The sequence below is a fragment of the Halichoeres trimaculatus genome, unplaced genomic scaffold (genome assembly GCF_033239565.1).
Source record: "Halichoeres trimaculatus isolate MK-OKI-2021-1 unplaced genomic scaffold, fHalTri1.1 fHalTri1_scaffold_22, whole genome shotgun sequence".
Classification (NCBI taxonomy): Eukaryota; Metazoa; Chordata; class Actinopteri; order Labriformes; family Labridae; genus Halichoeres; species Halichoeres trimaculatus.
In genome coordinates this window covers 11,418,355-11,439,938 of record NW_027437200.1, presented here as the reverse complement: position 1 = coordinate 11,439,938, position 21,584 = coordinate 11,418,355, and the positions used below count along the sequence as shown (strand labels likewise).

Below are 21,584 nucleotides of genomic sequence, written 5' to 3'. Positions count from 1 at the left end.
GGGCAGCGAATAAAAACACTTATGTTCAAGAATCTGCATCATCATGAGTGCAGCGTCCAGACGGACATTGTGTTTTACTTTACTCAAGTTGTGCACAATTCTGGTTATAATGGAAACATGGGCAAGGCGAAATTTTTCTTTATCAAAACTTCAGAAATATCGCTTTTATTTTGCGAGAAAAGTGTTATTAATTATTAATTAATGGATGTAATGAGCGGCGCCAGACCAGGAATCAACAGGTTTGAGGTTTTACAGCCCAGCATGAATGAAGACAGACTTATGGGAAGCACAGGGACTCCTCAGTCTGTGACCCCAGCTGTCTGTCAGTCGTGCAGATTGTCTGACTGAACACGCAGCTGGTGTGAGTTGACAAATGCAGTCAACACGCCAAGGAACAGAGACAGACTGTAGACGTATCTGGTGTATTTGAGAAGTTTCTCTGATCCTGCTCAATGAAGCACTATGAAAAGTACAACCACAAAGAGGAGAGACAATAAAAGTGCTGAACAAGTACTGATCCATTTACCATTTAAAAGCTTATATCAGATGCAAAATTGCTAAATTATGCTAAAGAAATAATAAAAAATTGATTGATCAAAAAACAAGATGGAATGTGCCGATTGAACTCTATGACCCCTTCTTCCTGTTGCCTGGTGGCGTTTCCCTCCAAACGCCGAGCACACACACACACACACAAGAACCCTAACAGCAAAGTTTATCAATAACCTAAAGCGTCCTCAGTCAGTGGGTATCAGTCTGGGGACAGCTCCATCACGACAAACATCAGACACTCCACAGCAGAGGGTCAAAGGTCAAAGGCTACTGGGAACAACTGTGCATGTGTGTGTATACATGTGCATGTGTTTGACTTAAAAGAGCAGATTTCTGGTTCATACATTAACTTTGACCAGATCAAGGTTCAGTTCTGTTTTGACGCACTCACCCTGAGATAGTGACACACAAACACACAAAGCCAGCATTAACTTTGCCCTAATTGGCCGGCTGTAGTTCACATGTGCACACACTGCTATCTGACCACACTTGAGCAATAAGAGAAAATCCATCCTTTCATTCTTTTCAATAATTATTAAACCATTCAAGAGACCTCCAAACAGGAGGAAGCACTGGTTTTCTGGATGTGACACTATCACTCAAAGTGATTGAGGAGCTTAACAGATTACACACTTCCTGAATAAAGGACTGCGAAATGTATGAAAGTCCACGCACAGAGGTTTTAAGGGATTTTTGGCATTTCTTAACAGAAATCACAGAAACTTGTCCAACAAAAGGCTTGAAAGAAAAATAAAGGTTGCCTCTAACAGCAACAACAGTATTAGTCCCATATTACAGTAGGCGCCGCCCTGTTGGCTATGGCTGCCTGTTGCGACAGCTCTCTCTTCTTTGTCTGTTTCTTGTAATTTTTTTTGCCTCTTTTTCGTAATCTTTGTATTTGGAGTGGATCATTACTTTGTATGGCTCATTTGTTGGTCATGGACACCAAACTGGTTTTGTCTTCAGTGATATTTTTACTACTTTTTCTACTGTGTTTGTGTGGAGATCCTACATGTAACCATGGCTGCATTGTTTACATGTGAAATCAGCTGTTAGCAGCCTGTAGCATGTCAATGCTAACTGGTGTAAGGCCTGATGTCTTCCCACAAGGTGAGGAGAAGGAGGTGAGGACGACATGCTGGTTCTCAGGTGTGAGCTAAGAAGTGACGACATGGACCTGTCCTTCCATCCATCGTTATTGGGAACATAAGATCTATCTCCAATAAGATGGACGAGCTAGCTGTGCTAACCCAGCAACAGAGGGAATACCAGAAGGCAGAGTAGCATCATGCTATTCACAGACATGGCTAACAGAGCTAACATCAGACACCAACATCACATTGGAAGAGCTTCACCTGCTGTGAGCAGACAGGATCCAGGAGACAGAGATGGAGCATGACTGAATAAGCTCAGTCCTGGACCCTGTGGAGGTGGAGGCTGGCTGAACTGGAGAATGATGGACAAGCTGTCATCTTGGAAATTTAAAAATTAAATCTTGTGAGTTCAGGAGATAAGTCTTAAAATGAGTTTGTTCTCACACATTTACCTTTTTTATTCATTTATTTATTTATTTATTTATCTAACAACTGGGACTGCACTGTTGTGATGTTTTTTTTTCTATTTTTTTTTTTTTCATTTTTACTGTGGCCCTTATTTCACTGTTTGGTGCGGACACACTCAAATGCAAATTGCTGTTATTTTTTAGAATGTCACTGATAAGAAAATCTGAGTGTTCTCACACATAAAATTATGCAACACTTCTTCATATTTCATAAAATGCTTATCTGAGATTATTTTGTACTTCCAGAGACTGTAAATTGAATTCCAAGGGTTAAAGAAATTCATGCAGTTCAGAGAGTGTGATTTAGGCTAGGAGGTGGGTCAGGCAAGGTTAGTCTGAAGAGGAACACTAAAGCACAGAGATCCTGCAGGCCTCGACATGTTTCAGCAGGAAGGTTGCCGCACACTGACACACATGTAACTGTAGCAGTTGTGAAAAAGACTCACGTAGAAGAAAAGTGAGAGAGGTCTTTTCAGCACCCCCTGTTCACTGAAGACGTGGTTTGTCAACAACAGAAAATGTAAAGAGAGTGTGTATTCATCCACACTCCCTTCCTTCCTCCCTCCTTCCACATCAGCGGTGTCCTTCTCTGCCTTACCTGTCCCTAACTCGACAGTGGAATGAATGACTCTGTGTGAAAAAAAGACACAGAAGTACACAGTGTTTCCTAACCTGTGCATTAAAATTAGAAAGTTAAAAACAGCTTGTGTCCTCACAGGTTCACATTCAGAGTCACAGCTTAAAGGTTCAGCTTCTTCTTAGAGGAACGTGGAGGTACATGTTCTGAGCACAGGAACAATGTTTCTGAGCCCTGAATATAGAAATGCTTGAGAATGACTGGCGTAGGAGCTGGGAGCTTAGAGGTCAGTTTACTGAGCCTGTGGAAAGCTAGATCATGGGGTCGAATTCCCAAGCAGTCCAGACATAATGTAAAGAGAAATCCACAAGATCTGAAAGAAGGTCCTGTAGAAATCACCGAACTACATCAGCTTCCCTTTGAGTCTAAAAACTTCACTTTGCTTTAACAACCCATTTCACTAGTCTCAAACAAAATTTGCAGTAGCCAATGAGTTGATCACCACTTAAAGAGTCACATGATGTGATGAGCTTTGTTCCTTCCCAGATGAAACTGTTGCATTTTGCTCTTGACTTTCACTGTCCCTTAGCTTCTTCACCAGCTGCATCAACACCATGCTCCAGCCTCCTGCCGCCACAGGCCGCATGGTGCAAGATCCATTACATAACACTTAAATAATGTCCAAAGCCCTATATCAAATGCTCACTGGACAACATTTTTATTGAAATCAGGACATCATTTAAGCAGTTCTCACAGTGATGGTCCATCGCAGACATGAGATATAAGAAAAGCTGCTCCTCACAAAGGCAGGCAGCATATCATCTCACCTGCTCGTAACAGGTGCAGCTATAAAGAGCCACAGTTGTGAGGCTGAGAGAGGACCATCACATTAAAACTCTCAGTTTTCTAAAGCTAGCTCCACTTTGTAAGAAGGAAACATGGGACATTTTTACTTTTTTATTATTATCATTGACTTATTTATTTATTTATTTTGTTTTATTTTATTTTGTTTTATTTTTTTTGGGGGGGGGGTCCATGTTTTTATAATCAAGAGGTAAGCAAAGATGTATCTATTAGGGATCGGGGAAAATATCAAAAATCCATATATCAAAATTTTTTTTTTTATAATACCAATTTTGGGATTTTTTGTCAAAAAATTAGTTTGTTTTTTTTATAAGTTTTTTTTTTTTTTATTGGAAGAAAATTCACAGTTAAAAAGCAGTACAAAATAAACAAGAGGGCTTCCAGTGATTCATTTTCCCCAAAAATAATTAGTAAAAAAAAAAATAATAATAATTATTAACCAAGGTCGACAGACAAGTGAAATAAAGAATGTTGACATACCATTATAACAAAAATATATAAAGTATATATATATATATATATACATATATATATATATATATATATATATATATATATATATATATATATATATATATATATATATATATATATATATATATATATATAAATTATATCTATATATATAATAAATAAAAAGTTAATAAATTAAGGGGGAGGGGGCTCAGTCATCACAATCAGGCAGAGACGTTAAAGCTTCAATATAATTTAGGAGCGGTCTCCAAGTTTTTTCAAAATGTCCTGAGGAACCCTTGAGGGAAAACCTGAGCTTTTCAAGCTTAATGGACAAAAACACCTCTTTCACTCATCTGTTGTGAGATGGGGGTTGAGGGAGCTTCCAGTTAAACAGTATGAGTCACCTAGCCAACAGGGTGGTAAATGCAAGGACTAGGGTTTTTTTAATTCTTCATTTCAGTCTTTGTTTATAAGCTGAAAATTACTGCTTTTCTCCAGTAGAGGGTAAAATGTTTCTCTCTGACTCGCATGATGTGCATTTTGTGGGAAAATATGGCTCCTGATATAGTCTGTAGACGTTATCGTCATCATTTAACTTTTTCACATTGTTTGGTGTTAAAAAGCAAACTAAAAATCGCAAAAAAACAGGTTAAATTGAATCAGCTCCCTAAAAATTGTGACAGAATCAAATCAAGAAAAGTAGCATATCGCCCCAGCCCTAGTATCTATTAATCAAAGCAAAAGGCACGGCTTCTCCATCCTTGTCAGAGCTTGAAGAGTATCACACACTGTACTGGACTCTCTTTGACCTCTCTTAACCTCATGAGAAGAAGCAGTCTCCTGACACTGCAGATGCTCATGCTGGGTTTAATTACTCTCATGCGTTCATTAGAGAGGCTGTGGATCACTCCATAACTACCACATCATCAGTCTCAATGCTCTGAGCCTTAATTTAAACCACCTCCTTGGTGTGATAGACTCCTTATCAAAGTGTAAAGCAGGGTGGGACATTACAAGGAGAAAGTCAAAAATCAGAGACGTTCAGAAAGTAGGAATGGGGTGTGTATTAGGCATATGATGGGCCCTATCAAAGCCAAGCATTGAATCATCATTTTGCTGAACATCTGGGAGGCCAGATACAACTGCCATGAACACATGAAGGACACGTGCCAAGTGGAAAGTTATTTAAAAAAAAAGACCAACTTGTGGCATCTTTCACCCAGATTTGATGTTGATTACACACCATGTTTGTTGTTTTACTGGAACATTTGATCACGCAGGCATCTGAGATCTCATGTCTATGGTATTGTTTCCTCAAATGTTAAAGGCTCTCTGGAGACTAAAGGGAATTTGTTGTTTTCCAGGATAAGGACTTCATTTCCCAAGAGCACTATCACCCACTGTCTGAAAGTGATACTCTGGGATTGAACAAGTTGGGTCCTATCACAAGGTTTAGGACAGATATTACCCCTACAGCAGTGTTTTTGTGCAGCAGAAGCCCAGAGCGCTCGCACCAAACACCCCCTCCCTGCTCCCCTGCTGGTTTCCTCTGCACTCAGACGGGGCCATTTTTCACTTGACCAAAAACACAAATAAACAGACTCCCACCGAAAAAATCTGATATCGGTCTGCATTCACGCTTTATTTAGAGAATTTCTAGCTCGTTACTTTCACACAAAAACACCGCCAAATAAGACTCTAGTTCTCATCGTGTCTCTTCGTCCTGGCAGACTACCTGCGTTTGTTTATATCTGGCACACCACGTGCGCGGACTGATACACTACGCAGCGAGCACCTCGTAGCCAGCTATAGCACTGCAGTGGAGGTAGTGCCGTTTTACGACACAATGAGAACTAGCACCTTATTTAGCGGTGTTTTTGTCTGAAAGTAACGCACTGAAAATTCTCTAAATAAAGCGTGAATGCAGACTGATATCAGAGTTTTTCGGTAGGAGTCCGTTTATTTGTGTTTTTGGTCAAGTAAAATATGGCCCCGTCTGAGTGCAGAGGAAACTGGCAGAGGAGCAGGGAGGGGGTGTTTGGTGCGAGCGCTCTGGGCTTCTGCTGCACAAAAACACTGCTGTAGGGGTAATTTCTGCCCTAAACCTTGTGATAGGACCCAACTTGTTCCATCCCGGAGTATCACTTTAAGTGTTTGCTGGTCTGGAGTTGTGGATGTTGTGTGTAGCAGAAACTGCAGCATCCAGCAATAGAATCCTGGTCATAATGTGAAGACAAGAAAGATATATCATTCACAACTCCAGGTCCCTGAGTTATAAAGTTTCCAGGAGTGTATGCTAGGAGACAGGCTCCCGGTAAAATAAAAACTGTAAATAGAAACTTGATTTTTGGGAAACTAGATTAAAATCTTGCTCGAGGCACACTTCAAAATTTGCATAGCTGCAGCTCAGCTTCAAAAAATCTTTATACTTTATTCACAATTTTCCATTTCAAGGCAGCTACACTCAAAACACAGGAACGGTTTTAATCAACCAACTGTGGTTAAATTGGAAGTAGCATCAACAGATAAAGCACCATGTCTCACTGACTGTTATAAGTGTAATAATAATCCAGACTAGATTACATAGTTTTATATCACGCTTCCTCTGTCTCACTGCTAAATTGGAGGCACAGTTCAGTCAGTCATTTCTGAACATTGATGAGACTGTCAACAGACTCATGAAGTCGTCAGTGGATAATTATGAGCACCTCTCCTAAAATGTATTTATTAGTATCATTATTATTATTACAACAACAATGATTTATCATTATTATTAATATTATTATTATTAGAGCTGAAACGATTCCTCGAATGAGTCGAGGTACTCAAAAACAAAAAATACTCGAGTCATTTTCTCTGCCTCAAGGAATCGAATCAATCAAATAGAGCTGAAGCCATATTAAGAGAGTTTTCAGACCCCTCAAGCTACCTCTTGTACAAAATAGCAACTAGCAACAAATCTAGCTTCTTTTCTGGAGTTTGGAGACTAATGGGTCATTCTACGAAACGGGTGCCATTTGGGTCCGCAACATTTGATGAGATGTACAAGGCAAAAAAAAAAAAAGTGTCAAAGTGTGTTTACAAATTTTGGAGCTACCAAAGCAAGTGCTCCTATTGACATGCTGTATCAGAAAATTCTATTTCTTAAAGAGAGAAATTTTCATTCGGAAAAAAAAACTAATCTTAGAACAAACAAAAATGTATTTTATCCGATTACTCGATTAATCGATGGGATATTCAGTAGAATACTTGAATACTAAAATATGCGATAGCTGCAGCCCTAATTATTATCATTATTATTATTATTATTATTATCTAAAAATATCCTCTTAACTGATCAACAGATTTCCGTGTACATCCATGAGAAGGAGCCCTGACATAACTATTAGCATAATCAAACTAAAACAGGTGCTGTCTTTAACACTTTATCTATTGTCTCTGGCCTATTCAGTAAATGATGTGCTGAATCTGAGAACGGTATGTGTCTCTGAAGCACACAAGGTCACTGCAGTGAGTTTACAGTCCAAAGACGAAAAATAGCCAAAATGTGTCAATCTCTGCCAGTGCATTTCTGATCAAGACTTCCAGTCCCTGAATGGGACAGCTGTTCCAAATCTGACACTGTCCAAAGCCAAAGCAGTGTAAAGGTTGCTCTCAGGATGAACAAACTGTTCACTCCAGTTAATCTGACACAATACATCCAACATGCACGTTCAAAGGTGAAAGGGCAGGTACCAAACTTCTGCTGCTCAGACTGTGACAAATATGAGGGGCCATTACACACACCTTTGATGTGCAGCTCATAAAAAAAGATGCCTCTTATGCAACCTACATGCTCCAACATGTAAACAGGCATGTATTATCTTCTATAGGCGCAGTGGGAACTACATGCATAAACACCAGGATCACAAATAAACAGCAACATCCACCAGAGGAGGCATTTAATGCACCTCACCATCTACATCGCCGGTGAGAAGCTAACACATGAAGTAATCTGTGACAAAAAAAGCAGACTTTGCAGCATGTGTTGTCATGGATCCATTGAAGAAGCAACCGATCTTGAGGGGGACTTCTTGCAACAACGTCGACAAACCCTCTGACCCCACTTTGACAACTACCGCGGAGTGGAGTCGCGGTTTCCATGTGCACATTTCAGTCAAGAGTCAAGTTAGCCACGACAAAACTAACTCTGTTAGGTTAGCCTCACAGTTAGCATAAGTCGGTATTTACTTTTTACACAACTTTCCCACTGAGTTTCTTTGAGCAACTGTGCAGCTATGACACTCTGACTCGCCAAACTTCAAACATCTGTTCACCCCACGATGAAAGCACACATGTAAGTGAGGTTACACAAGTAGCTAGTAGGAAAAAAAAAGCTCAGGGAAAAGGAAATACTTTTAGGTCAAATGCACTCAATGACAGCCACATGCACCCATACACGACCAGACCACTCGTTTGCACACACGTTGCCCATCAGTACTCACATGCTGGTGCTGTGTCGGTGACAGTAAATGCAGTGAAATCCGCTGTCAAGTAACCGGACACCGAGTGTAAACTGTCGACTATCAGAGTGTGTTTATACGTGTGTGTCTTCTTCTTTGCTTGCTAACCTCACACACAACACACAGACACGCTGCAGCTCGATGGAGGAGGGAGATAGGAGGTTTATATGTAGACAAACTCTCGCGCACACACAGGTAGGCTACACACACGAAGTGACTTAGGGACGGCCGAGCGGGCGCTCAAAGCGTCGACACGCACACTGTCACTCACGCACGCACGCACGCTTACACAAACACACTCTTGCTCAGTCCCTCATATGTGATAAAGGCGCTAGGACTCTGAAGCTAGGTGCTAACTGTCAACTATTGCTAACTTAGCTAGCAGCTGGCACCGTCCGTCCCCGTCTGGCGGATATAGGAATCTGCTACTGCGCCTGCCTCTACTCCCTGTTAATCTCTCTCTCTCCCCTTCTCTCTCTCTATAAGCTTTCATCCCTATCTTTGACATGACGCAACGCGACGCTCCCCCTCAGCTTTCAACCAATCACAGAAGAGGACATACCAGCACGCAGCAAGCGGCACGATTTAAAGAGCTCGAGACTGGAGAGAACCATGGAACGTGACGGGGGTGACGAGTTAAAGTTACGGAAGTCAGTTCCCTGACCGTTAAAACTTTGAATTATTTCACATTGTAAGGACGTCATTGACCCAAAACTGTACAAATGTTAATGTGATACGTGGTACAAGCAAAAGGTGTACATTATTAACATATATGAATCAGAATCATCATTGTTAGTCAAGTACATTCAAAAGAATGCCAGGAATTTTACTGTTTTTAATCTGTATGATATAAAAACACCACTAAAAACCACAACTACAACAGAGATGAAACAAGTACAAAAAACGTATGTACAAAAATATATAAATATACAGGCTATATATATTTATATATATATGAAGTTGTATTCTGTCCCTTTACTAAATGTCTGCTCTCATACAATCACACACTTTCTTTTTTACAAGATAAATTGTCTTTTTTTTCTTATTTTCAAGAAGTTGCTGTAAGAATAACATCTAATTTGTCACAACATTTTTAAAGTATTTTCTGCATTGACAGAATACATATGTATTAAAAACTTTACTTAAGACGTTCCCAATTTATCAAATAAAATACACAAAATGTATCATAAACTTACTTTTGCAATGTTTCTGTATTTTTTAAGGGTAACAAGCTTTGCAGTTCCAAAGAATACAATTTTTCTGGCTAATTTTTGATGAGTCAGGCTTTTCAGGATTAGTTGTCCTTCAGTGTGAAAACCTATGGAAAGAAACTGTTCCTGTGTATTATTGAAGTGTAACCAGTGTGGTTGTCCAGGGTGTGAGGGGTCTGCAGAGATTTCACCAGCTGGTTCTGGACCTGTGCAAGTCCTGGATGGAGGGCAGGCTGGGCTCTAATGATTTTTTTTCTGCAGCCCTGACCGTTCGTTGCAACCTTGCGCTTAAACAGTTTAAAGAAATGTAAATACTGGACTTGCCTGGAGAAACACAACTGCCAGTTAGCTATATGCTAATATTAATCCATGTTTGCTGGATGTGTAAATATTTACTGTTTGTTCAGGGATTCCCTGTTACAACTTGAAATGTGTGTCTGTGTTGTAGTTACAACTTCCTTTAATCTCTTCGGCTTAAATTGAGTGAATGGAGCCAAAATTGTATTTCCCCTTTTGCCTTCCCGTAAAGAAAAAAAAAAATTCTGGTAGTAATAAATTACTTACTGCCGGAAAAAGAGCTCAGTTCACACTTCAATGACATAGGGTAACCATGTCTTCCTGTATGAGCACTGCATGGTGTGTTATTTTATTCAAATCAAAAAGAGAAAAAAGCTGTACAAAAGAGTTCAGATCAAAATACAACAAATACATTTCACATCAGCTGGACACAAAATTCATTCGGGACATTTAGACAATATCTTTTAAATATTTTTCATTTCTAACAACTCTTACAAAGTTACAACAAAGCTTAAGTTAGCAAATAGTCTGGTTCTTGATCATTGAAAATCAAACATTTATTTTTTCCCAGGGTAGCTTTTTCACCTTCTCAGTAGCAATAATGTATTTGCAAAACATATACTACACAAATATGATACACATAATGTTTAAAAAAAATAGGGACATCATGAAAACTGTGGGGTATGATGTGAAGAAAAAGAAAGCACTGGAAAGTTATGTCTTAGTGCACAGAATGGAAGAAAGCTGGTGTAGTGTAGAAAACAGTTGGAAAGGGAAGGATTCGATTACAGTCTGTGAATGGTGCTTTGTCGTCCTGCTTTGTGAAGTGGACAATAGACTACTGTGGTTTTACCTCAAGAACCTTGCAATTTACATGCATTTTGAAGTCCATGACACCTGATCCTGCCCTAAATTAGGCGGAAAACCATCTTGAACCTTCACGATTGTAGTGGTGTATCGATAAAAAAAAATAGACTTTTAAAGGAATAAAGGAGAAATGTGTGCCACCTCGCCCCAAAGACTAAACCCAGTACATGTTGTAGAGCACACAGTGATCAGACACAGGCGTGTTTATGATTGTTTCTCAACTTTTGTGTGTTCTCATATCTATTCAAGATAACAAAGTCTGTGTCAGGGATGTTCTTAGAAGGATATGTTATTTGCAGAAGGCCTGTAAATCCCAATAATTGCAAGTAGGTTTTGTTTACTTGTTTTTTGTTTGTTTGTTTGTTGTTGTTTCTTTGCTTTTTTCTCTGCTAATGAGCTTTAAACATACTGTTATTCCCCTTTCTGTCTTACACCCCTTGTCTTTCCTTCTGTTAGTCCTCAGGCAGTCGTTTAAAGGTTGTGATTAATATCACGCTCTCATGGTTTCTCACTTGACTACTCTGCAGCAGAGCGGGTCCTCTTAGAAATGCCAAGTGGGCCAATGACAGCGTGCCAGAGTGTTACATCATCAGTGCTGGAGTAGCTATGCCACATTGGAAGTGGCTTAAAGAATTTTTATGAGACTCCTTCTCTGTGTTACTGACTCCAAATGTTAGCCCTGTTGTCACTTTGTGTACACAAAGGGTGCACAAATATTACAGAGTGTGTTTGGCAGGATCCAATATTTATTATCAAGGTAACCTTTCACCTTCCCAGGGAGCAGAAGCAGAGTCAGATGAAGCTGTTTCTGAGCATTCAAATTAAGTTTCGTTAGAAAAAACCTGTATGTTCTCTATGAGTCAAACAAGAAAACCTCTTAGTAAAAGTAAAAAACAGTTGAAAAAAAAAACCTTTATCAGTGCTGAGTGTAGGTGGAATGTAGATGAGTCAGCCTGAAAGCTTCTATAGGGGCTAACCAGCTATTTATGCTTTCACTGGTAGCAGCTACGAGGCTATAAGATTCAAGTTGTATCACCTTCTCCATGACATGATATCATATGTGAGCAGTGGAGGGACAGAAAATGAAACTGAACATTCAACTGTGCCAACTGTTACACAACAGATTCCAACCTCTAAATGTGTGAATAACAGCACATAACCCCTATATACATTATCGAACAAGATTTCATCATCAAATGTCAAGTTCTGCAAAACAAGTTCTGCCATTTTAGCTGTCTTTTTTAGGAAACAGGTAAACGGGTAAATGTGTTTGCTTTACAAGAGCTGTAAAGCACAAAAAAGTGAATCATTGCATGAGGTGTTAAAAGCAATGTAATACTTCTCACAAGGTCAGCAATAGTATATTTTTTGCACTTTGACCCCACATTACATAATGTTGCATCAGAGACAGATTAAGATTTGTAAGTAAAAGAAGACACTTTTACTGTTGCACATGCAGGATCATAGTTAGTGATTTCTGCGAAGTGTGAGACAATCTATTAAGTCAGCGCCAATTTAGCAGCTTTCTTCCAAAGGCGAAAACTTTTTTAATCCAGGTTCAATGGAGCTAAGCCTGCATGATTTCACGAGTCATGTCTGTGGTTTCCTGTTTGTACAAGTCAAAACATCTACTGTAATTTGTTAATTATCAGGGAAATGTACATTGTGTTCAGCCGATGCAACTGCAACCACTTTTAGTACATTTGTGTAATGGTTAACCCTTTCAGTCCAGTCATCAATTTTGGAAACAAAATGCAAATCTTGTAAGAGCAAACCAAAGCAAATGGATATATAATGCTAACGACAGATACCAAAGTTATGCTAGCTGCCAGTCATGTACTTTCATCTGTACATAAAGATGGACGATACATCTCCCAGCTGAACAAAAGTGAGAGCCAACACTCCACTGATGGTCTCTGACATCTTTGTGTAGTAGGGATTGACTCTAAGTGCTTCAGTATAGGCCTACAATAACAGATACATTTAGCTAACCAATAAAACACAAGTCACCCTTAAAACGACATATTCATCACTTCTCTGTCAGTATTAGTGACAGTTCCTCTACCACTCAACAACTCTAGTTTCCACAGCTATGCCTGGAGCTTTCTTTTGTCAACAGAGCTTCCATTCAGCAGGCACCTATCTAGAGTTTTGTGTTGGATTGCACCTCATGCACAGAAACTGTGGTACTCAGGCTGAATACCATTTCGTTCCTTCTCGTCCTTTGCTAAAAATAAAGGCATGAAAGCAGGAAAAAATGTATGTTTGCAAATAATTTTTGCAATGTATTTTGTAATATATTTGAAGTAATGTTTTAAATACATTTTATTTATTGTAGTGCCCATGCCACCTGCCACAGAGACTATGGTTGAAAACTAGGAAAATTGGCTAAACCAACATATTTACAGAAATGTTTATTAACAGGCATTGTCTCTGTATTTTAAACCAATAAGCTAAACTAAACTAAACTAAACTAAACAAACAAAAAATAGCAAAGAACTGTCAATTGTGGCTTAAAACTCAATTTTTGGCATCAGCTAATAACTAAACCTAACTCTTCAAAAGAAGCAATGGCATGATGAGAACTGCTTGTTTGAGCTGAGGCATTTTATTCTTTGTTAGATAGGACAGATGATCAACACCTAAAAAGAACTGCATTTACAAATCACATCCTTGATTTCTTTTATTTCAAAGACAGAAACATGTCCCATCTGTAAACACTAGGGAGTGGTAGTAAAAGACCTTCCAAAGTCAGAGGAATGCTGACTAGTTCAGTTTCACTTTTGGGGAAATTTTGTGTCATCCATCATTTTTTGCCTGTGTCATCAATCACATTTTTGTACAGGTTTTCTCTTTCTAAAAAAGTTATTACATGATTTTCTGTTGTGATTATGTTTTATCACAGGTGAAACATTTTAAGAGTGTCATACTCAGTAAAGCATTGGGTATATGATTCACAAAGTAACATTTAAGCCTATATTAACGACTTAATCTTTGGGTTTCATTCATCTGGTTTACACGTATAGTCAACAAATCACATGAATGAAATTGCTGCCCTCTTCTAACCCCTCTGTCTTGGCAAATAAGTGAAAGTGGGTATGAACTGTGCTGGGCACATGAGCTCAGTCAACAGGCAAATAGCTGCTCCACATGAATAAGAGAGTGGACACAGCTCAGTAAGTCCTCTGTTATCCTCCACACAACCCTCCCTACCCTCACCCTATTGGTCTAGTCTCCATCTCCCCCCTTTTCTACACGACATGCCTGTGCTCTTTCTTTCCCAGTCTATCTCTTCTGAAGGCCGACATTCAGGACTGCTGCTCTGATTTCTCCCTACTGGGCACTGGATTGAAACTTTCCCATCAAACTTTAAGAACAAAGTGTTCAGGAACATGCTCAAAGCTTACTCAGAGTGTGGTAAAATTGCAACACTTTAAAGCCCATGTAATTAATGTAATACTGTTTACTGGAATACAGCAGATGGTCTGACCAAAGCTCTTGTTTGTTTGAGCTTGAGAAGAAGAATCCAACAGAAACAAATGAGTGACAATGTGACCAAACTCCAACAAATTTATTTGATAAAAGCAGCTCAGAACTCTGTATTACATAAGTGGGAAGACAAGAAAAACGGTTGTGAGTCAGACAAAGTAGGGTAGATTATTTGTGCCGGGCAGGTTGGACTTTTGCCCCAGGGAGGGACCACTTTGAATACAGTCACTAACTTTTACACACTTTTGATGATTTATAAAAAAAATTCATACAAAGAGATGCAAACAGGAGCAGTTAAACTCCTTTTTAGCATTTATATTTCTGTGACTTGCAAGATTTTTCAACTATAGGACACCTCAAAGGACACATAACTTATTATATAAACATACAAACCAGACATGCTTAACTCTATATACTATCACTGTTATCACTGTTATGGTGGTAGTAACAGTCTTAGAGATATGAGACCAAAGAATACCGCCTTTACGGTGCACCTCAACCCCAGACAGATACATTATTGAACTATTCAGAGCTTTAAATTCTGCGAGAATAACATTATTTAACACATACATAAAAGTGCATGATGTAAAATAAACTTCAGTTCTTACAATAATAACACAAAGTCGCCTAAAATGAAAATAAGACAACATTCAAAAACAAGATTGAAATAGAGCCCTTTGAGTTTGTGGAGCAACCAACATTAGTCATGAATGCAGAAAACAATATTTGAAATGAGGGATGTGTTGCTTCAGGCCAAAGATACAATTGTCTTTACAAACTTATTTTTTATGTTGTTTCAAATAATGATATATACCAAGAAATGATTAAACTACGGCTGTCAGTGTGCATGCTGTGTTGGATGTGTGTGAGTGTGTGTGTGCCAGTCACTGGGTCAAATCAACAAACAAAGGAGCGGTCTGAGTCAGTCGGCCATGGAGAATACAGAGCTCAGCGAGCAGAGCTCCCTTAAATCCCTCCGTACTCAGCCTGCTCAGGTGTGCCACACTGATGAGTCTGGCAGACTCCTCCCCCATTACCTGCACCACAGAAACACAGGCAGCGGAGAGGAGGAGGAGCAAGACAGAGATAAGGCCTCTCCCTAGACCGTGACATGGGTCTTTCTAGCTTTGAAAGTCTGGACACGCCCAGTATGAAGCATATCTGTTCAGTGACACTGGATCTCCTGTTAGTTTTTATAACTCATCATTAATGCTTACATCCTGGGATTAGGGTCCTTTTCTTGTGTGTTGTATTTTGTGGTATCAATACTGTAACATGTCCCTTCAACTTTCTTCCTGCAGTTAAATATACTCACCATTTCTAGAGGTTTCCACAACGTTGTCATATGTTCTGAATATAAACTATTTGAAGGTAAGAATCAGAGTCAGAAAACTTTAATTTGAATTAGCAAATTAGTAAAAGGGAGTTGTAAACAGCTGTTAGAGGCACTGATGTGCTTTTAGTAAATTGCAGCCTTAAAGGTCCCACATTATGCAAAAATCACTTTATTAAGTCTTTTAGTAAAATTTGTGGGTCTTTGGCTTTCCTCCCAGCCCACAAAATGTGATATTTAATGACAAAACCTGTACTTAGTAGTGCTTGTGAATGTTAAATCCGGACCTAAAACGAGCTATTTGGAATTTCCATGGTTTGCTGATGTCAGCGATTCCCTTTTTTGACCAATCAGGAGCAAGTCTGATCTGATTGGTCCTCCAGCGCAGATACCCCCGAACCCCCTCCCGCCCACTCCTCTCCCCGCTGCTGGAGAGATTGTAGAGTCATCACTGCTCTGTTTTTGGCTGTAAACAGCCACATAGTTCCATGCAAAAGCCTCCCATCTCAGAAGAAGACAAGACTAAGTGGCTAGAGCTCATTTATGAGGGAAATGTGCCAGCTACACTCAGTAAAATTGTGCATGTGTGTGCTAGTCACTTCACGGCCAACTGCTTTTCCAACTTTGGACAGTACAACAGAGGGCTAGAGAATAGACTGGTCCTGAATCCAGGCGCATTACCAACCATCCACCAACAAACCTCAGACCCTGGAAATGTGAGTATTTTAAATGCTGTGTGCTGTGGAGCAGATGTAAGAGCTTTTCCTCAGTGTCCCCCTGTCTCTGTGTTAGCTTCAGGATGCTAACTTTAGCAGCAGTTAGCCTGTTGTTTTAGCCTGTAGTGCTTTCTAAACATTTTGCACTCGGAGCTCATGGCGCTGCTCTCAGTGACGCTGAAGAGCGGGGTAGTATCAGTGGTGGCTCATTTACATATGAAGGTCACGCCCACTAAATCAGAGCGTTCTGAACAGAGGGGCTATGAGAGCCTGGAAACAATGCTGCCGTGCTTGATTTATTGGCTTTTTGGACCAAAACATGTTACTACCATTTCATGAAGACATCAATGATCCATATTAAACTGCAGAAAAGGAGCACAATATGGGGCCGTTAAAGAACACCCTTTAACCCAGGACATGGAGCTGTTTACCTGTGTGTGGGATGCAGGCAGGGAGTTGTTTTTCCCTGATATGGTGGGCAACATCTGTCTTTGTCATCTGCATATTTAAAAAATGAGGCATGACTATTGTTGCTAGTTTTATTATTTGTGTAGATTGAAAGTAAAATAGGTGACAGCACTCACACCCCTCTGGGAAGCTCCAATGTTTAAAACACTCAGAAAAAGACAACCACCTTATATCTTTCTTTTTAAAATACATCTACAGCCTGGGAGTCAGTGAGGTTACTTGAGGTTAATCCTAATTCTGGAGGAAATGTCTGGTGTGGCTTTGCCAAAAAATTAAATAATACATCACAGGCAAAAATGATACAAACTTCACTAGAAAGAACCACTTTTATTCAGATATCACATACATTTGCAATTAAATATGCAATTCTACAAAGTATACAATTTACAAAAAAGCAGTCAAAGTACAGAGCAAAAAATAAAAAGTTTGACAAAAATAAGTTTGTAAAAAGCTTAAGTTTGAACCAGAACTTAGTTTGAGTGACAGATGAAAGTCTCAGCTGCAGTAATGCTCGTGGGGGATGAAACACTACTGCCAGGTAACGGGTTGTTTCCCCTCCACTGCCTCTGCACTGTCTCTCCCTTCTGAGCTGTAGTAAAAGGCAGCGTGATTGTTGCCATGTCCATACGCGCTCCATGATGGGTGGAAAGGTAAGACAGTGGTAGGCTGTCTTTGATTTGAGTCACTTTCATCTGTGTTTGTTATAACATGAGAGTTGGAAGCACTGACGTTGCTGTATGTTACAATGGTGCTGGGGTTTAAGACACCAGCATGGCTCAGAGTGACAGTGCTGCTGCTGACTGAAGAGCGGAGGGCATTTTCCGCATTGTTGCTGTTGTTGGACGCTCCAGGAAGACCAGATAGGTCAAAGGTCAGAGCTGGAGCCTGAGACTGCAGCAGATCGCTGCTCAGGGTGGGCATGAGGCTGTTAGTATGACCCAGAGCCAGCCGCTGGGTGAGGATCTGTTGCTGCAGCTGCCTGTCGGTCCAGTCCTCCTGAGGCTGACGGTGGATCTTCATGTGAGCGTTTCGGGATTTGATTTTATAGAACATTCTGGAACAACGAGACAGGAAGGAGGCAGACTTTAAAATCCAAACCATCTGTTTGTTTGCCCTGAAGCCTAACTCACTTTGCCAGACTGGTTGTACTCACTTGCCACACAGCTTGCAGGGAAAGAAGCTGGCCAATGAGGGCACAGGAACCGCCTCCTCCAACCCGAACTGTCGGGCCACTGGCTGACAGAGGGGAGTTATCTGTGAGCACAGGACCAATGGTAAGCTGCTTTGCTGTGATTGACTTGTTAAGCTGCATTCCACACTGGATAAGTGTAATGCATTTAACTCATTACAGACAAACACACAAACACTCCAAATACTCTTCGTTCAACTCGACAAGCACACGTTTCCATCGTATTTGTCTCTATTCAATGATCTACTGACGCAATGGAGCACAGGGAATAGACAGTTTCCTACAGGAGAGCGACAACAACAGGAAGAGAGACAAATAAAAAGAGAATGAGACCTGAGAGGGAATGGCTGATGGCAAACCACAAACACATTGCTGTGACGCGAGCGTTCCCTCTTCAGCTGGAACTAAGAGAATAAAATTCAAGCACGACTTTAAAAGCTACTTTTCTGGTGTTTCTTACATTTTTTAGCTGCTCATTCATCCCATCCCTGCTCTCTTCCTCTTTCTGTTTCTTCTGCTTGTCTTGGAGCCTCTTGCTCAGGTAGTAGAATTCAACACATTGGCTCACGGTCTTGGTCTTCACCTGCACAGTTGCACATTTAAACACACAGATGCACAAATTAACACTTCTTATTTAGAAATCAGCCTGTGGTTGTGATAAGAAGACTTTTGATTGAAATCTGAATTCATTAACCACCATATTTGAAAAAGCTTCTCTGTATTCTCTACCCTTTTATATCATTAGCTTCACCATGCCATCTGATGGAGGAGTTTAATAACACTTTGACAAATCAGCCCAGATTATATACTACAGAGAAAAGTGAGTAAGTGTAAGAGCTGCTTTCAGGGGACTGTAATGACAGAGAAAGGTGGTCATTCATGCAAGCTAACATGGATAAAAGAGGTAGCTGGAGCATGTATTTACTGAGATAAAACAGCACTTATATCTGTGCTGTTAGATGTGTCAATACACTCCCACTGAGTCTACGGAGAGTCAACAAAAGCCAAAGGTGCATGTGAGGAGGGAAACAAAGCACTCACTGCACCTCATGAAACACGACTCCCTCTGTGTGACGTGATCATAAAATACTGGACTGGTAAGGAGTACAAAATGGGCAAAAGTCTGCTGGTGAAGACATGAATCTGAGTGCTTGAATTCTGATTAAGTAATGCATGTGTTGATACTGTCATCTGAAAATCGGTATTTTTTTATCAGAGCAGAGCTTTAGTGCAGCTTTTATGCTATTCAGTGCATTTTTAACTTAAATATGTGTATATATATATTTTTAGTCTTCTCTATAAAATTTTCATGATGATGATGATTATTTATGATAATAGGAAAAATAATAAAAAATATTATTTTTATTATTTTTAATAATAATAATAATGATAATAATAATAATAAAAATAAAATAAAATAATAATAATAACTATTATTATTATTATTTTATTTTATTTTATTTCTTACTTCTTAAGCTCTGTTTTTTTCTATTTTTGTTGTACTTAACGTTTATTCACAATAATTGTACGGACAGGCTATAAAAATTTTATGATGATGATGATGATGATAATGATGATGATTTATAATAATAATAGGAAAAATAATTTTAAAACAATAAAAATATTATTATTGTTTATAATAATAATAATAATAATAATAATTATTATTATTATTATTATTGTTATTTTATTTTTTACTTCTTAAGCTCTTTAGTCTATTTTTGTTATACTCAGTGTTTATTCATAATAATTGTACAGACAGAGTGCAGTTTAAACCAAAGTCAAATTCTTGTATTCTTGAACATACTTGGTGAATAAAGGTTATTCTGATTATGAACCTGATGAGACTTCAATAAAACATAAATAGTCGCAGAGAAAGTTCTATTTCTACATGTGTGCAGGTAAACTTCTGCATCTCTTGTTAACAGCTGTGTTTCCTCTTTAAGGCAAAGGCAGATTAGAAAAGGAGAACACTGAGAGGCTAATCATTCAAAGAATGCAGTGCAAATAACAAGCAATGCATGAATAACAGTTTTACCAGTTTGTGTATGCGTGAAAAGTCTTTTCCATGAGTTTGCAGCCCTGCGCTGAAGAGACTCTTCTCACTGTCTGTCCACATGTCACTGCCTACAGAGGAAGAGGAGGACAATGGTTAAAGAGTCTAAAGAGTGACTTGAACTTGGTGCAATGCCAAGTCATGCAACTCCTGTGGGGAATGTGTACAGTCAGGCTGCAACTCAGAAGGAGGTGGTCAGAGCAGAAGAGACATGACATTCAAGGTCTGACTACTGTGCACTTCACATGTTCTATGAGGGTTTAATTACACAATCTCACAAAGGAAAGAGACAGAGTGTGCATGTATGAAAGAGACAGAGAGGCTGAGGGTGTGTGGAGGGGGGGCATGTGATCAAAAGGGCTGGAGGTTTACGCTTCAACAAAGGCTACCATTGTACAAACAGAGAATTGTTACTCCTTTGCTGACTCATACACAAGCCTGCGTTCAGCTGTTGTTGGGAAACACAACACTTAATTTAGTGTAACATGTATTATTCACATGTTTCCACTAGTCAGAGGTCAAAGGTTACCAGAGTAGTGGTAGTCTCTCAGTGGTATTGGCTGTGAGAACAGCAGCATTTCCAGCGTGGCCTGCACAGAAGAGAGAGATAGAGGCAGAGAATGGGAGGATGAGGCATGCAAAGACACTGGAGAGAATAAACTGGGTATGATTGATTGAGCTGGAGAAGAGAGGAAGAGAAAAAAGAAAGAGGGTGTTTGAGTCATGATGAGTGCACGCAAGTCCTGGTGGATGAAAGGGAGGTGAATGGAGTGAGTGAAAAAAGAAAGAAATCATGGCTATTCCTCCTTACTACTTACCTTTATGTCACCCTGACAGTAGTGCAGACAGTGCAGCGCAAGCTCGTTGTTACTGCCCCCTCCTGGTAAGCAGCTAGAACTACACATGGAAAGGAGCTTCTCCACTGTGTATGAAAATACACACAAAACATAATATATTTCCAGCAGTAAGCATGGTGAATGATTTCTTAAATACTAATCAAACAGATTATTGTAGATTGTTATTATTATAATACTGGTGATACTACCTGGACTCCAAAGCTCAGCATGAAATATACCTTGGTCTTGCAGGCCGGCGTTCTCTTTCAGCTCGCCCCATGGTTTCCAAAGCAGCTCTTCTTTTGGAGATTCATCATCTGACAACCACGGCTGTGAATCATCACTTTCAAAACACCGAGGAATATCTGCCTGGAAATCTGTACCAATGTTGACATGCCTGCAGAAAAGTAAAAAAAGAGTCGTAGAAAGTTAATATTTGCAAAGATTTGTGAAAATATATAAATTGCAAAAGGGGACATCATTTAGACAAGAAAAATGTAGTTAGAAAAAAATCCATGTTGGGCCCATCAGCTTACTCTTTTATAAAAAATAGTTACTGCTAATGAATAAACCAATCAGAAAAAAAGGGAAACTTCCCCTCAGCGTTCTA

The 21,584-nt window shown here is 39.5% G+C and overlaps 2 protein-coding genes across 2 annotated transcripts in view; both read right to left on the bottom strand.

The window, feature by feature from the left end:
• The window catches only part of pcxb (pyruvate carboxylase b), a 472,827-nt gene extending 463,832 nt beyond the window's left edge, over nt 1–8,995 (bottom strand). Inside the window, exon 1 of the mRNA XM_074699298.1 lies at nt 8,495–8,995. Coding sequence (XP_074555399.1) covers nt 8,495–8,496 — 2 coding nt within the window. The 5' untranslated portion in view covers nt 8,497–8,995. The remainder of the gene's footprint in view (nt 1–8,494) is intronic.
• An 8,426-nt stretch (nt 8,996–17,421) lies between these two features.
• On the bottom strand, nt 17,422–21,254 carry LOC141784497 (transcriptional-regulating factor 1-like). Its single transcript, XM_074662334.1, has 7 exons — nt 21,214–21,254; nt 20,957–21,035; nt 20,668–20,728; nt 20,121–20,209; nt 18,543–18,665; nt 18,047–18,147; nt 17,422–17,947 (listed from the first exon to the last, which is right to left on the bottom strand). The coding sequence occupies exons 1-7, from the start codon at nt 21,252–21,254 to the stop codon at nt 17,422–17,424; spliced, it is 1,020 nt and encodes a 339-aa protein (XP_074518435.1).
• Nucleotides 21,255–21,584: the final 330 nt, after the last annotated feature.